The sequence below is a fragment of the Carassius auratus genome, unplaced genomic scaffold (assembly GCF_003368295.1).
Source record: "Carassius auratus strain Wakin unplaced genomic scaffold, ASM336829v1 scaf_tig00025684, whole genome shotgun sequence".
NCBI classification, from domain to species: domain Eukaryota; kingdom Metazoa; phylum Chordata; class Actinopteri; order Cypriniformes; family Cyprinidae; genus Carassius; species Carassius auratus.
In genome coordinates this window covers 1-17,111 of record NW_020525447.1, presented here as the reverse complement: position 1 = coordinate 17,111, position 17,111 = coordinate 1, and the positions used below count along the sequence as shown (strand labels likewise).

General features: G+C 37.1%; 1 protein-coding gene across 3 annotated transcripts; it reads left to right on the top strand.

Annotated features, from left to right (window-relative positions):
* The first annotated feature begins 250 nt into the window (after positions 1 to 250).
* Positions 251 to 16,637, top strand: LOC113078409 (sodium-dependent multivitamin transporter-like). 3 transcript variants are annotated; one of them, XM_026250739.1, is made up of 19 exons: positions 251 to 710; positions 906 to 990; positions 1,720 to 1,848; positions 2,750 to 2,997; positions 8,829 to 9,289; positions 9,956 to 10,021; positions 10,361 to 10,412; positions 10,524 to 10,591; positions 11,135 to 11,289; positions 11,413 to 11,553; positions 11,660 to 11,789; positions 13,909 to 13,997; positions 14,102 to 14,214; positions 14,393 to 14,460; positions 14,584 to 14,670; positions 14,844 to 15,016; positions 15,193 to 15,296; positions 16,045 to 16,166; positions 16,264 to 16,637. In XM_026250739.1, exons 5-19 carry the CDS (start codon positions 8,942 to 8,944, stop codon positions 16,375 to 16,377), a joined length of 1,830 nt encoding a protein of 609 aa, XP_026106524.1. In that variant the 5' UTR covers positions 251 to 710; positions 906 to 990; positions 1,720 to 1,848; positions 2,750 to 2,997; positions 8,829 to 8,941; the 3' UTR covers positions 16,378 to 16,637. The 3 variants fall into 3 exon arrangements, with proteins under 3 accessions (XP_026106524.1, XP_026106525.1, XP_026106526.1); XM_026250740.1 differs by having other exon boundaries at positions 1,720 to 2,134; XM_026250741.1 differs by having other exon boundaries at positions 902 to 990.
* Positions 16,638 to 17,111: the final 474 nt, after the last annotated feature.

Here is a 17,111-nt window from a genome sequence, read left to right as displayed (position 1 = left end):
CACTGGAGCAGACTCTTTACTTCAGGACAGATTTCAACACACTGAACCAAGAACCAAGAGAAAACATTAACGTCTACAGCCGCTAGAGGGTGCTCTATGATTTCAGTGTAGAGAACAGGATCACTGAGCAGCATAGAGCGCCCTCTCGCGGCTGTCGATGGTAATGTTTTCTCTTAGTTCATGTCAAATTAATTTTGATAAATAAGTCGCATCTGACTATAAGTCGCAGGACCAGCCAAACTATAAAAAAGTGTGACTTATAGTCTGATAAATGCAGCATTTGCACACTGTAATATTTTCTAAGCACTTTACTGTCCATTGCAATAGTGTAAATTATGTTCATATGTTCAAAGTTCTGCCTATAGTGTACATACACATTTACATGTGCTTTAATGGACAAATGATTGCATGCATGAAAGTTCAATCTTTTCCCATCATGCTTAGACTTAATGTGTTCATAACATTGCCAAAAGTATTATGTTTTGGTTTGGTAAGTGAGAAATACACTGGTAAACCTTTAGTGACACTTTTCTGACTATGTTTGGATTATGCAAATAAGTTAGTTCCACAGGAGAAAAGAAGGGTGAGCCACAGCGTATCCTACTACTCTGATGGAAACAGCCAATCACAGCCTGGAAATGGAGAAAGCCAGATTGCAATCTCCTCCTCATCGAAAAGAGATAAATGTACCTTCCCAAAAGACACTCCTTGTGAGTCCCATGAATATTATTCAAATATTATTATTAATGTTATTATTTTATATATTTTTTTGCCCATGAGAAAATTATTAGCTATTAGTTCATTAATCTAACGTTCTGCCAGTTTTCACCTATGATATTATAACACTGATAAGAATTACATTTGAATCAAGTCTGAAGTTTGCTCTTTCTACTTCATTGAGGCAGACCAATGAAGAATCATCCATTCCCAGAGAAACGATGCTCCAGTGCAGACTCAGGCGACGTCTCGTCATGTTATATCCACTAACAGGTATGTTACAGCTTCTTGTTAAGGTACATGCACTAACAAAAGGCATTTTTTAAACTATTTTTCTATTGGACATTAATGATATTTAGTGCTAAGCGGAAGTTGTTGATAACAGCAGAAAACTGTTACAAAAAAGCACATAGAGGGATAGCTAAAATTAAAATGGTCATTTACTTACTCAAGAGTTCCAAACCTGTGTTAATTTATTTTTTCTGCTGAACACAAAGGAAGATATTTCATAGAATGTTCACCATTCACTTCCATAGTAGTCAGATTAAGATATAATTCTATGAGATCTAAGAATAGTTTGTATATTAACATTATTCCAAATATCCTCCTTTTGTGTTCAGTAGAACAAAGACATTTATACAGGTTTAGAACAACTTGAGGTTGAGTAAATGATTAAAATTGTGTTGAATAAAAATACCACTATAGTGTGACTGGAACACTATGGTGCCATGAACAAAATACTTTTGCCACTTTTTTGTAATACTTTTTTGTTAATAGTTTTACAATTAATTTACTCACCCTTAAGTTTTTCCATGTTTGGAGTTTTCATTTTTGGGTGACCTATATCCCTTTAGCTAAGGTTGTAAATACAATATGAGTAGTAGTTTTTCCCCAATGTGGTAGTTACTTATAGTAGTTCACTAAAGTATATTATTATTTCTTCTACTAATTACATTGTAATAGCTCTAAACTGTTTCTCTTTTCCTTCTTTCCCTATATCAGACAGACCCCTGTACTGCAGGATATGCTGAATGTGCCCGCGCTGGACAGGTGTTTAATGGTTTTGGGCTGAGCAGGGAGGCCTGGATAGTGCTGTTGGATCTTCTGAAAAGTGCCACAATCCAGTCCCTGGTGTTTTTTTTTCTGTCTGCCGGTGCATCATTGTTATGTCCCAAGACGTATTTTATTGTTGTTAATACTGTGAAATTCTGTGTGTAATAATTGTGCCTCCCTGATGCCTAACATCCTTTTGGGAAGTGTAGTTGTTGCCTGTTTTCCTCTGTTCCTCACTGTCCTCTCAAAGGAACTTATTGATGTTACCTGTTCCTCGTCAGCACTGTGAAGAGGAGCTTGTATTTAAACAGAGGGAACAGACTGTTCATCAGAGGGAGTTTGGACTTGTCTGTTTTCTCAGATGGTATTCTCTGAGTAATGGTGCTATTTAAGAAACCCTGTTGTATTTGTTCACTATTGTGTGCTCTGGCCCTTAGTGTTTCTTCAAGAAAGCCTTTTATACTAGCTGTAGTGATTGCGCTAATTTTTCTTAAGTAGCATATGTTACTCCCCTTGTAACATCAAACAGAGTGGTCTCCATGTGCCTCGTTCCACTGTCACCATATTGTCCTCTGAGGAGGTGCTGGCCGTTCACCAAGAGATTCACCTCCTGAAGACCCTAGAATATATATATAATGAATCCTAATTTGACTTTTGAGTCATGAGTTTCTTTTTAAATAATGCTGTATGCAAGAACAATACAGTAAGAATAATTAATTTAAAAAAGGGGGGGGGGGGGGGGGGGGGGGGTTACAATAAACTATTAATAAACCAGTGTACAAAACAATAATAATATTTAAAGAGAAAATATTATATATATTAGTAATTCCTTTATTACATCACATTAACAATTATTTATAAATGATTAAATATTTGGTTTTCAAAGTGCCTTTTGTATTCTGTACATTACAAACACACATACATATGTATATGATAATTTTGTAGGCTCTAATCAGTGTTTTTTGTACCTTTTCAACAGGTATAACATTCTGAGAGTCTTTTTTCCCCCTCGGGAATTACGGAGGATCACGTTATGGGAGCCGCGAGTGAGGTAGTGACACAGTGACGTTTCAGCGTGACGTCGGAAGCACATGTGCGTCAACTATGGAGCAGCAGCAACCTTTACTGCGATGTCAAGGAGAGTAGGAGTAGGGGTGGTCTGAACCGAGACTGCTTAAGCCTTTCTCCATTCATCGCTCATTATTCACCGGATGAACTCTGACCGAGGTAAGATAATACACGATGTCTGAGCAGAATGAATGATAAGGTCACTAAAAGGCACTGCCTAAACTACTGCCAGAGCCCATTGCGCGCGGCAGCCTAGACAGCTTCGTTGATTACAATGGGAGCGCTCTATTTATTTGCGTCGCAGCGTATACTATTAGCGTATGTTCTGGTGGGTAGAGCACGTTTTGCTCTGTCGTGACGAAACAGTGTCGCCCTTTTACATCAGCCTGTCATTTCCTTCAGGCATCGCGGTATTCTCCTCATGTAAAGGACACAGTCCTTCAGCTAATGTTACGCTGTTGCTGTCAGATGCAGCTCTTCGTAAAATTTCTTTACATCGGGTGATATCTATGGAATCAAATATTCGCAGCCGCTCTCTCTCGTAAGTTAGTACGCGCGCAGTCTATTCGTTTTCGAGCTCGTAGCGATCATGTTGCTCGCGAATAGCGTGTGGGTTGAGATATTGACCGGTAAAAGTGAAGGATCTTCGTTTAACTTAACATCATATTCTCTTTAATTTTACGCGCATGTAGTTTTTATTATGTAAACAGCGTTGCATCCCGCCATTAAAACGAATAGGGAAATGTCATGGTGTCACTGACTGAAACATAACACGCGTGACGTGCCAGTGTTTGCAAAAACGTTTTCATGAAAATATTTTATAAATATTTATATAACTATAGGCCTACTTTTAATGTAAGATGATAAATGTCAACTTTAGAGAAAAAACGTGTTCAGTACATTGCCACTGTATCATTAGATTAGATTCAACTTTATTGTAATTATGCGGAGTACAAGTACAGAGCTAATGAAATGCATATGCAAATTCACTTAGTAGAACAAACATTCTAATCAACCAATCAGGTGTAAATGTAGTAAATGTCAAGTTCAGACTTACAACACGAGTTAGAGCTTTTACAATATTATTTTTCAACTTTAATTTCCATCTGATTTTAGGGATAAGTTATGGGGAGGGTTAGTATGGAAATAAGTGGCAGCAAAGTGAATGTCAAATCTCATATGGACAAATATTGGTCTTTGAACATGAATTATTGCAGAGTTTACAACCAAATATTGTTTTATAGAGTCAGGTTGCATAATAGCTGTTGTAAAAAGATCTACAGCCATGATGAATGTTTTGTTGGACGGATAAGTTTGAAAATGGATAGCTTTATGAAATCATACAGGTGCCCGGCAGTGTGACCAGAAAGTGCAGGGTTTAAGGGTTAGGGAAAGTCTTAAGGGTTTGAAACAATGCATGGGTGAATAAATGATAGAATTGTCATTTTTGACTTAACTGTTCCTTTAAGTGCCTTGGTGGTTCAGTCCAGTTTCTTAAATTGCTAATCCTGGTTCTGGTGAAAACAATGACTTCAGGCATTGTTAATCATGTTGGTTGGCCTCCTGGCGTGCTGTGAGCTTGGTATTTTAATGAGTGCAACAGCTTTTCATAAACTTGGTTTTACCAGTACTATAATTCATGTCAGAACTTGTTCTGCTCAATACCATTGCCTTGTTTTATATCCTATTATCTGATGTCAAATGAAGTGTATATTTATATAAATACTTGATTATTTATATTTGCATTATTATTGTTGTTAAAACTATGTTTTTATATCATATAATTGTAAAGCTGTATCAGTGATGCATCTTATTAACCTCTTTATCTTTATTATTAGTTTTTTAGTTTGATTATTATTTTAAGATTCAGATATATTTTTATTGTTGTTAGTATTAATAATTAGGTTCGCATAGAACTTTTTTCTGCGGCATGTATGACTTGTATATTCAGCTTTTTAAAAATGGTGGATTGAGGATTCATTTCTGACATACGTTATATAAGAACATAAAGTCAGTTTTTATTATCAAGGGCTCCCTGCTGATATGAAAAGAAAAATAAAGATGCAAAAGAATTAGTTCTAGGCAATGATTTATCGCGATTAATTGCATCCAAAATAAATGTTTTTGTGTACATAATATACGGGTGTGTATAATGTATATTTATTATGTATATAAATACGCACACATTTATATATTTAAGAAAAATGTTTATTTATATATATATATATGTAAATATTTTCAACATATAAACTGTATGTGTGTGTCTTTTTATATACATAATAAATGCACACAGTACACATCATATAAACCAAACCTTTTATTTTGAATTTGATTAATCCCAATTAACCGTTGGCCAGCACTAAGAAGAATATAAAAGATTAAGATTTTATAACATAAAATGTACATGACTGACAGCCTTGTCATTTGAATAGGGCTTGATATTGAAAGTAGATTTGCTTTGTTGGTAGAAAACATGTTAAACTGACATCCCTATTTATAAGACAAATATTGTTTCTTTTTTAAATAAGGCAAATTATAGAGGCTCTCATACTAAACCACCATAAATAATGAGACCGTTGGGTTGTTATTTTATTTGGTGGTCCAGCACAGCTGATATTTACTATAAATCGACCATGTCAGGGTACAATGTGTAATACAGTGGGTTCTCATGCTCATAAGCTGTGTTTAATGGATCATATCAGGAACAAGGCTTGATCATAGAGGCTAAAGAAAATCAAACAGACACTTTGCTATGCCTTTATCCCACTGTTTGATCCTCAAAATCCTTGAAACGATACAGCTTTGTCCCTTTTTTCGCTCATTTAATTTCTTATCCATCATAGATTTAGTACTTTAAGTATTAAACTAAAAACCCAAACTATTCTTCACAGCAGCAGGAAAGTATCTGAGCAGACAGCATAGTGAGTTGACAAATCCTTGCCTGTGTGTCCTTGAATTTTGCATCACTGTTCTGCAGATAAGAACCGGTTTGTCCTTTTCTTTTCTTGAAATAAGTGAGAAAGATTAAACTGGTATAAAACGCTCCATTCCAACCCAAACATCGTTTGTGCGGTGTTGTTATCAAAGTTGTCGCAGACCTTCTAGGTCAGAGTCTTTCGCTTATTTCCTTATCATGCCACACGTGAGAAAACTAGCCAGGACAACAGCTTTGATGACTCGAAATGAACTGATCAACTGCCAAAGTGAACAAATGATTTTGTAATTTGTTTCATATTAAGTCTATGGCTTGGCTTAGATTTCGGAGAACTAGTTGTTTAAAGGTCTTCCCACCTGCTGTTAGAGTCATGCGGAGTATATTTCAACACATGATATCCCACAGCCAGGGTTTGAAATGAATAACCTGCCAAATGCAATATATATATATATATATATATATATATATATATATATATATATATATATATATATATATATATATATATAATATTTATTTATTTATTTATTTATATTATATACACACATTACAGATTAGATACAGATTTTTAGTGTGGTTATCATTTGGACCTAGTTACACTCTAGTTAAACTCAAGTGTTCTTGACCTCAAAATGAAAAATGTCATATTTGCTGCAGAACTAGCTGTATTGTTCCACTAGACAGGACATGATTGTGTACTGTAAATTGTGTCCATTGTATGCAACTAATTTAAGAGATATTGCATGTGTAGTCAATAAATGACAATGAGCATTGACTTTTGACTATTTTACAGGGTGTTATGTACCTATGGTACCTACTACTACTACTACTAAATGTGTCTACCTGAATTAATATGAAATAAATGCATGACAGTCTGTTCTGATCACTTTTGAAGTTTCCACTATGCTGTTTGGGGTTGGTAAGATTTTTTTCAAATGTTTTTGAAATACTCTTGTGTTTACCAAGGTTGCATTTTTAACAAATACGTAATAATATATACGTAAATGCAATTTAATCATGTGGTGATAAAGCTGTATTTTTAGATTTCTGTGTGACAGAAATCATTCTATAATGCTGATTATGTGCTCGAGACATTCTTCTTAATATAAAACAATTATCAAACAGAATTTATTTAAAAACTTAAATCATATAAATGTTTTAAATGTCTTTACTGACACTTTTGTTCAATGTAATGCATTCTCACTTAATGAGAGTATTAATTTCTTTAAAAAAAAACCTGCTCAGATGTTTTCAGATGGGGTAAAGCTACAGTAAGTGATAATAGTGACTATATTTTATCAGCATCATCTTCTCAGTGTCACCAGTGTCACTCCTCTGGCCTAAATACACTGACCCACAGTGCTTTTTACACTGACCCACAGTGCTTTTTGCACTGAACACGTTTGTGTGAATTAGCTTGAGCACTGTATAATGTCAGGATATGTTAGAACAGTTAAGCTGGTTTGTTACGACAGGAAGCCCTAGTAACACAATATTAAATTAAAAAGAGATTTCTAAGTCACATGATGGCTCATTGAATAAACCGTGTTATGTCATTATGTCTCACAAGACCAGTGCTTGGTTTTCAGTGGGTTGTGTGATTGATAAACTGGTGATTGTGTTTTATTTCATTTAATGTATGTATTTAATTATTTTTGAACTGGCACTGAGAGCAATCATTTTTTCTGGCTCATTAAGACTCAATGTCTGATCAATGTCTGGAACTTCACAAAAGAGAACAAGACTGTAACTTTGCAATTATTTCATTTATGTACTGTCACGGGAGGAGCACAAGACAGACACAGTGGGCGTGGCGTCAGGCCTCGGAGAGGCTTTTATTAACAGAAATCATAAAACAAAGGGAATAAAAGTGGCCAAAAAGGGGGAAAGTGTCCAAAATAACAGGGAACCTGGTGTCCTCGTTGTGCTGCGGGATTTGTGTAGGTCGGGCAGTGTTCATCAAGGAAGGGTCCAGGCAAGGGGCGGAGTCCGGCGGCCGCACGCGCTCCCCTCCTTGGTCCGGGGCGCGAGGGGCGGCGGCTTCTCCTAGCGGCCGCGTCTCTCTCGTTGGCCGCGGCGCTGGTAGGGGATGGACGGCCCGGCATCCTGGCCCGTCGGCCGTGTATACGGGTGCGGTTCCCATCCGGATCGCGGGTCCGGCAGCTCACGTCTTGGTGGCGCGGGAGTCCCTCAACGCACCCTTCCTGGACCCACGAGGACACCAGTGTGCATGCACGGGGAAGAGACCGGTCCCCTGAGGAGAGGCGCGTTGGGCTTTTAAACAGCGGCGGTAATGAGGCTCCACTTCCTTCAGGTGTGCCCCATCACACGCCGCCAGCCCTGACTCGTCCAGCGCCCCTCCTCTCACACACCCACTCCAGTCGGGAGCCTGGTGAAGGGCGGCGATTTAGGACGGGGTGCCGGTGATAATCAGGGAGGAGGCAGCTGACTCGTCACAGTACTTAGAAGTTTTGAGTGGCATGAATGCACACTTACACATACTGACTTACACACAATTGAAGTTTACATGTATTTGTATTATAATAGTTAAATAATTTCTTAATTTGTAAATAGATTGATTCCTGCCATGAAGGTTTGTCTGTTCATTGTTGTGACAATATTAAAAACATGTTGTCAATCATTTCATTGACAATTGTCGTTCCATACTGACATGATTTTAATTCTTCTGTGCAACACAAGATATTTTGAATAAAGTTTTTGTTACTTTGTTATAAATATTATAATGAATTATACTGTAAATGCTTTAAGAACAACAGACTTCTTTTTGATAATTTTTTTTATTCACAATCTATTTCATTTTTATGTACTTCACAGTAGGCAAGATTAACTTGATTGCTATATTGATTTGACTGCAACTTTTTATGTGTATAAAAAGGCCAAATTGTGATGTAAAATACATTGTCTCTTTCAAGTTGTTTTGCACATGCTTTGCAATGCATTTGTGTAAATGTTTCCTTACTGCTATTTTGTCAGTAGGTGTGATGTGGATATTCTGCATTTTTGCCTCAACAGTCTTTGTATTTATTTCTTATAGCAAGTCACCTGCTATCCTTCATGATGGACCAATGGTCAACTGTCCACTGACCCTCCACTGATCATCCAGGGGCCACATCACTCCGTGTGCTCCTCTACACACCTCACAGCATCATGGGGGCCATAGTCCAGATGCACTTCAGCACAGTGGATTATGTGATTTTTGTCGTGCTGCTAGTGGCCTCTGCTGGAATCGGTCTTTACTATGCCTTCTCAGGGGGTCGTCAGAGGACCACACAGGAGTTCCTGCTGGCCGACCGCAGCATGCGCTGCCTTCCGGTGTCCCTTTCACTGCTAGCCACCTTTCAGTCAGCGGTGGCCATCCTGGGTGCCCCATCTGAGATTTACACACATGGCACGCAGTATTGGTTCCTGGGCTGCTCCTACTTCCTGGGCCTGCTCATCCCTGCACACATTTTCATACCAGTTTTCTATCGGCTCCGTCTTAGCAGCGCGTATCAGGTACTACATTAGAAATTCACTGTCTTTGTGTGTTCGAGAGACTGGAGAAAGTGTCACTTTTTGGGGATCAGAGTTTTTTTTTATTTTTATGAATCAGTTTCACAAATGAGTCAGTGAATGATTCATTAGAGAATTTGTCTGAAATTGAAGGATTTTACTAAATGCTTTACTAAATCTGGTAATCATTAAACAACTGCAAAGTTAATGAAAAAAAAACATGGATATTCATTGGTCAAAAAGGGTGGGAACTTTGTAAATTGACCTGCAAGTACAAAATTTAAGCACTCATACAACAAGTGCTCTTAGACTTTTGGAGCTCACTTTAACATTATAAGGACAATGGACCGTCAGTTAGAATAGCAAAATAAATCCCAATTATACAAATATTTTTTGACAGCAGAATTCTTAACCAATCAAAATCAAGCATTCCAGAAATCAAAATATGCTATTTTATTACAGCAAATAAGAAAATGTTTTTAGAAAGGATTTATTATTACATTTGTTCAATTTAATGCATGCTTGATGAATCCATCTCAATCCATCTAACTGAAAATGATTATGTAATATTTGTAAATTACAGTCCCCTGCTGTACCAAAACATGCTCTATGGCATTTAACACTATTTCCGTTTGTATTATATTCTTGCCTTCTTTTTCTCCTTCATAGTATCTGGAACTTCGTTTTAGTAAAAGTGTTCGGATATGTGGCACTTTGACCTTCATCTTTCAGATGGTGAGTTGTGGTTACCACTTGGATGTGTACAATAGGATATTAAAACCTTTAGGAGTATAATCTAATAATCTAAAGTAATATTGTCTTTTACTCCAGTTTTGTTAGACACAAAGACACCCTGTTATCAGTATAAAAACTTGAACTTTCACCTACAAGCTTATTCTGACCCCCCCCCCCACTGATATGGACAATATTTTACTTAGCGTTGTGGATCTAAAGTGTAATGATTCTCAGAACTATCAGTTACTAGACGGGGACATTCAGAGAAATAAGTTATTACAGTAGGTGTGGAAACAAGCATTATAACTGTTACATCTATCCTATTATGTTTTTACGCAGGTGATCTATATGGGAGTTGTTCTGTATGCTCCAGCACTTGCACTTAATGCAGGTAATTGAGATTATTGATGCATTACAAGACACGCATGTTGATGTTAATCAGATAAGTCGTTTATTTCGTGTTTTTCCTCTTGTAAATGTTTGAATTTGTTTGTGATCACAGTAACAGGTTTTGACCTTTGGGGAGCAGTGCTGGCCATAGGATTGGTGTGCACACTTTATACAGCTCTGGTAGGCTGGAGATATGTCTCTCATTGTTTACATGTGATTTATTGTTTTCACCTACTGTTGCTCAGCTAAACAAGTATGGGGTCAGTAAGTTTTTTAGTTTTTTTAAGAAATGAACACTTTTAATCAGCAGGGTGGCATTCAATTAATCATAAGTAACAGAAAAGACATTTACAATGTCACAAAATAATTATATTTCAAGTAAATTTGGTTTCTATTCATCAAATAAAAAAAAAAAGTGTATCCTGGTTTAAGCAGCACAAATGTTTCCAATGTTATAATAAATAGAAATGTTTCTTGAATGCCAAATGATTTTCCGAAGGATCAGGAGAGGAATAAAGAATAGAAAATTCAACTTGAACATTACAGGAATAAATTACATTATACAGCGATTCCTAATTGTAATGATATTTCACAGTATTACAGTTTTACTTTATTTTTGATCAAACGAATGTAGCCTTGATGAGCACTTCTTTCAACAACATTCAAAAATCCCCAAACTTTTGAATGGTAGTGGACCTGCTCCTCTCTTCTCTCCTTCTCCAGGGTGGTCTGAAAGCAGTGATCTGGACAGATGTGTTTCAGACAGTTGTTATGTTTGCGGGGCAGCTGGCAGTGATTATAGTTGGTACCCATCAGGCAGGTGGCATCGCTGAAGTTTGGAGGAAAGCACAAAACGGCAGCCGTATCTCAGGCCTTGAGTGAGTGGTGCGGTTTTATAAGAGTGTCTAAACTGTTCCTTTAAGATTATCTAACAAACACTGTTCAACATACCAGAACTGTAACTGAAGCTCACATTCTTTGTTTTGTGGTCCCCATGGCAGCCTGAACCCCGACCCTTTAGAGAGGCACACATTCTGGACTCTGGGAGTGGGGGGGGTTTTCCTCATGCTGGCCCTGTATGGAGTGAATCAGGCTCAGGTCCAGAGATACCTCTGCTCCCGCACAGAGAAAGAGGCCATCATGTAAGAAAACACCCAGCTCTTCCACACTCTGGTTAAGTCAATAGAATCTCAAACTGTGAAGTTGTTTGATGGAGCATTGTGTTTTTTGGGGCATCTTGTTCTTCAGGTCCTGTTATGCGGTGTTCCCATGTCAGCAGATCGTGCTCACGTTGGGCTGTTTAATGGGTCTGGTTATGTACGCTCGATATGGGGAGGAGAGCCCACTGGATCAGGGCTATGTCAAAAGCAATGACCAGGTCAGACAAAAAAAAAAAAAAATTAATAAATAAATACAATACAGATTTTTAATAAAAACTTTCTAATCTATTCTAATTTTCTGTGTATAATAAACAAAATGTATTATGGTTTTCAAAAAATTTAACATTGATAATAATGTTTCTTTTATATACAGTATTGTTCAAAATAATAGCAGTACAATGTGACTAACCAGAATAATCAAGGTTTTTCGTATATTTTTTTATTGCTACGTGGCAAACAAGTTACCAGTAGGTTCAGTAGATTCTCAGAAAACAAATGAGACCCAGCATTCATGATATGCACGCTCTTAAGGCTGTGCAATTGGGCAATTAGTTGAATTAGTTGAAAGGGGTGTGTTCAAAAAAATAGCAGTGTGGCATTCAATCACTGAGGTCATCAATTTTGTGAAGAAACAGGTGTGAATCAGGTGACCCTATTTAAGGATGAAGCCAACACTTGTTGAACATGCATTTGAAAGCTGAGGAAAATGGGTCGTTCAAGACATTGTTCAGAAGAACAGCGTACTTTGATTAAAAAGTTGATTAGAGAGGGGAAAACCTATAAAGAGGTGCAAAAAATGATAGGCTGTTCAGCTAAAATGATCTCCAATGCCTTAAAATGGAGAGCAAAACCAGAGAGACGTGGAAGAAAACGGAAGACAACCATCAAAATGGATAGAAGAATAACCAGAATGGCAAAGGCTCAGCCAATGATCACCTCCAGGATGATCAAAGACAGTCTGGAGTTACCTGTAAGTACTGTGACAGTTAGAAGACGTCTGTGTGAAGCTAATCTATTTTCAAGAATCCCCCGCAAAAAGTCCCTCTGTTAAAAAAAAAGGCATGTGCAGAAGAGGTTACAATTTGCCAAAGAACACATCAACTGGCCTAAAGAGAAATGGAGGAACATTTTGTGGACTGATGAGAGTAAAATTGTTCTTTTTGGGTCCAAGGGCCACAGGCAGTTTGTGAGACGACCCCCAAACTCTGAATTCAAGCCACAGTACACAGTGAAGACAGTGAAGCATGGAGGTGCAAGCATCATGATATGGGCATGTTTCTCCTACTATGGTGTTGGGCCTATTTATCGCATACCAGGGATCATGGATCAGTTTGCATATGTTAAAATACTTGAAGAGGTCATGTTGCCCTATGCTGAAGAGGACATGCCCTTGAAATGGTTGTTTCAACAAGACAATGACCCAAAACACACTAGTAAACGGGCAAAGTCTTGGTTCCAAACCAACAAAATTAATGTTATGGAGTGGCCAGCCCAATCTCCAGACCTTAATCCAATTGAGAACTTGTGGGGTGATATCAAAAATGCTGTTTCTGAAGCAAAACCAAGAAATGTGAATGAATTGTGGAATGTTGTTAAAGAATCATGGAGTGGAATAACAGCTGAGAGGTGCCACAAGTTGGTTGACTCCATGCCACACAGATGTCAAGCAGTTTTAAAAAACTGTGGTCATACAACTAAATATTAGTTTAGTGATTCACAGGATTGCTAAATCCCAGAAAAATTTTTTTTTTTACAAAATAGTTTTGAGTTTGTACAGTCAAAGGTAGACACTGCTATTTTTTTAACACACCCCTTTCAACTAATTGCCCAATTGCACAGCCTTAAGAGCGTGCATATCATGAATGCTGGGTCTTGTTTGTTTTCTGACAATCTACTGAACCTACTGGTAACTTGTTTGCCACGTAGCAATAACAAATATACTAAAAACCTTGATTATTCTGGTTAGTCACATTGTACTGCTATTATTTTGAACAATACTGTATATATATATATATATATAGAGAGAGAGTGAGAGAGAGAGAGAGAGAGAGAGAGAGTATATCTTATATTATATATAAATAGAGTAATGTCTGAGAGTAATGCAATTTCAATTCTCTGTATGTTTGTACTGTACATGTAGAAGAATTGACAATAAAGCAGACTTGACTTGACTTATGCAACAGCCTATTGTTTTGAAAATGATTATTGTTATATTTTTTCTTCTTGATAACCTTTATCATTCACTTCTGTATCTTGTTGTTCTTTGATATCAAGATCCTCAAACCGTTTGACAGTTATTATGGGAAACTCACTCTCCTCCTCTCTCTCCATCTGCAGATGGTGCTGTACTTTGTAATGGATGTGTTGAGAGATCTTCCTGGTTTACCAGGACTGTTTGTCGCCTGTCTGTTTAGTGGAGCTCTCAGGTAACAACCAGATTTTGTGAGGACAGCTGCTCCTATTATAATTTATACGTTTTTTTTTTAGATGTTGATACTGATCTTTAAATGGTGTCCAATTTATCTTACAGCACAATCTCATCTGCCTTCAACTCCCTTGCAACGGTCACCATGGAGGATCTGATCAAACCTCACGTACGACCCATGACGGAGGCCCGTGCCACCCTGTTATCAAAAATGTTGGGTAAGCTGTTTTACAATAACTGTCTGAAAGGCAGAGCGTATTATTTCACTCATTATTTTTCTATGAGTTGTTCATCTCTTCCTTATAGAATGAGTTTAGTACAAGATATTGTCCATACTAAGCTGAAAGTCAATCCTGGGATGATGGGGTAATTGTTTTGTCATTAAATTCCTCACAGCTCTTGCCTATGGTCTTGTGTGTCTGGCTATGGCATACATCGCCTCTTTAATGGGCTCTGTGCTGCAGGTGAGCTCCATGATTGTATTGTGTGGATATAATAATATAAGAAATGCAGATCAATTTTAAGTGTAATTTAGTGTTATGCATTCATGAAGTTAACAATAATCTATATATCTTTAACATCCTTAGGCAGCACTCAGTATATTTGGGATGGTGGGTGGACCTCTGCTTGGCCTTTTCTGTCTGGGGATGTTTTTCCCTTGGGCCAATTCCACTGTAAGTCAAACAAGCGAAGTATATACACAACTGTTCAAAAGATTGGGGTCGGTTTGATTTTTTATATCAATATAGAAGTCTTCACTTTTGATCCGTTTAATTCAATCGTATTATTATTTTAGTAATAAAATAAGTGGAATCTGTTTCATTTCATGGACTGAGTGTGTTTTCAGGGTGCTCTGGTTGGGCTGGCATCAGGGCTGGTCATGGCTTTCTGGATCGGTATCGGCAGCTTTGTTTCACGAATGTCTGCATCTGTACCACCGGTGATAAATACCACTGTCATACCTGATTTGGGAAACATGACAACAGCTGTGATGACCACACTCATCACATCTAAACCAAGGTCAGTTTTATTAATAAAGCAATGGTGCTCAAGAAATTCCTGTTCTAAAATGCTTGATTACATCAGACGAATCAGAAAGCAGTTATTTCAGCTTCTGTAGCAAATACTGCTTCGGCTAATCTTAGCTAAATTACAGACTGAATTGGCTCATTTATTTTATGATCTTGTCTTCTCAGGCCTTCTGGAGTTCAGGCTTTGTACTCTCTATCATACATGTGGTACAGTGCTCATAATTCTGCCACGGTTGTAGTGGTGGGACTTCTGGTCAGCTTTCTTACAGGTAAAGTGTGTTTCCAAAATACATCAAACACTCAATCGTCTTACTGTATCATAGAGTCTTTAAAGCAGTTTAAAGTTTTGTTTTGCTGCTGATAAAGCTATACCTTTGTGAATATTTTGCATGTTGTCTATGAAGTTTTAAGTGTTAAAGATAAGGTTAGAATTTAATGGCCTAGTAAGATTACACAAATAATTTACTGAAGTGTTTTCAAATTGAAGATTTGCTAGGTGGTGCTACTGGATTAGCAACATTTTCAGAGAAAAAGGACAAAACAAAATGTCATTTGAAATAATAAAATGAATATGCATGAGTTACAGTATGGAAAAAAAGTGCTTTACAAATACATTAAAGTTGATACTTTCATATTACACTCTTACACTAATACAAAGTAAATATATTCAAGATAATATTTAAATGTATTTTCGCTTTAGTACAATTACATATAAAAGTTAATCATTTAATTCTGAAAATGTTTTAAGAATATGTATTATTTAAAATTTGTTTTATTTATATACTGTACTATTATATATTTTTCTTACATCACTTTTTTTAAAAAAAACCTTTCTATGTAGCTTCAATTTTTATTTTAATACATCACGGCAACATCTCTAATTTTGTAACTTTTGATCTAATAAGCATATTTGAAATTTAATTTAAATTTTACTTTATAGATTTAGTTGTAGTTACCAATAACAATGTTGATCATTAAGCTGCAACCACAAAGTTTTTGTGCTTCATGTTCACTCAGGGCCCTGGAAAGAGAAAGATTTAAACCCAGGTACAATTTACCCTGTGCTTGGCAATCTGCTGTTCTTTCTGCCCCAACGCTACAGGGAGAAACTCTGCTGTGTTACTCCACTGGAAGACAATGTAAGTCAGTTAAATGCTACAAATCAAAATCCAGTTTCAAATACAACATTCCTTCTTCCAATATGAATGGTTGTATATGTATGTGCCTATGCTATAGTCCAAAGGCCCGGACCATCAGCATTACCAGATGGCCCAGAAAGAGAGCAATGGCGTTGCTTATACTAAAGAGGAAGACAAGCTCAGGGAAGAGGAAGGAGAAGGAGAAAGATAACCGCCCAGCCTACTTGTAACCTTGCTCATACAGTGCAGGAAACAGCTTTGTGAAATCTCCCTCACAGCAACAAACCCAAAGGGTCTTAGTTTCCCACAGGCTCTGGGAAGAACAAAATCTCACAGTTTTCTCCTCTTAATAAGTTCATAAGTTGTGGGTTGTGCTGTGGTCCCTTTACAATATTGGTACGCTGTGCCCTCAACTGCCAGTGATTGAGGCGAGGGGTTGTCTTATTTATATGTGATACTTTATGATGTTTAAGATCTTGAACAAATTGAGATGCATTGAGCTGAAGCGACACAAGTGATCACCTACATCTTTTATTTTACATGTCCTATATTGAATGCTCAAGAACACTCGTTGAATATTGCTGGTCCGTTATAAACATACACACACAAATCAAAGAAATCAATGCTGAACGTCAGGTTTAAGATGAATGGTTTTCACCAGAAAGACCACAGTTTGCACAAATCTGTAGTCATTTCATGTCAGTGCAATTCAAGTTTTGGGTTTTCTCTCCAAAGATTTTGCTTCTTCCAAAGTTCACTACACTAGCATTTCCATTCTGTTTGCCTTGGACGCGCTATTATCAGTGTGTGTTACCTAAACTGAGTTCAAAGTTAACAGTGACTGAAGAATATTGCAAATTTAAATGTGGTAAACTTTTAGCTTAATATTCATGAAAAGCCCATCTGCAAGTGATAGATACAATGAATCTAATGCATGTTGAATCT

Bases quoted from the DNA above. Each gene is read 5' to 3' on its own strand.
- LOC113078409 (XM_026250739.1), top strand. From the start codon at position 8,942: ATGGGGGCCATAGTCCAGATGCACTTCAGCACAGTGGATTATGTGATT. The intron at 10,592-11,134 runs GTAGGCTGGAGA...CTCCTTCTCCAG, and splicing joins GCACACTTTATACAGCTCTG to GGTGGTCTGAAAGCAGTGAT. The intron at 14,215-14,392 runs GTAAGCTGTTTT...AATTCCTCACAG, and splicing joins CCTGTTATCAAAAATGTTGG to CTCTTGCCTATGGTCTTGTG.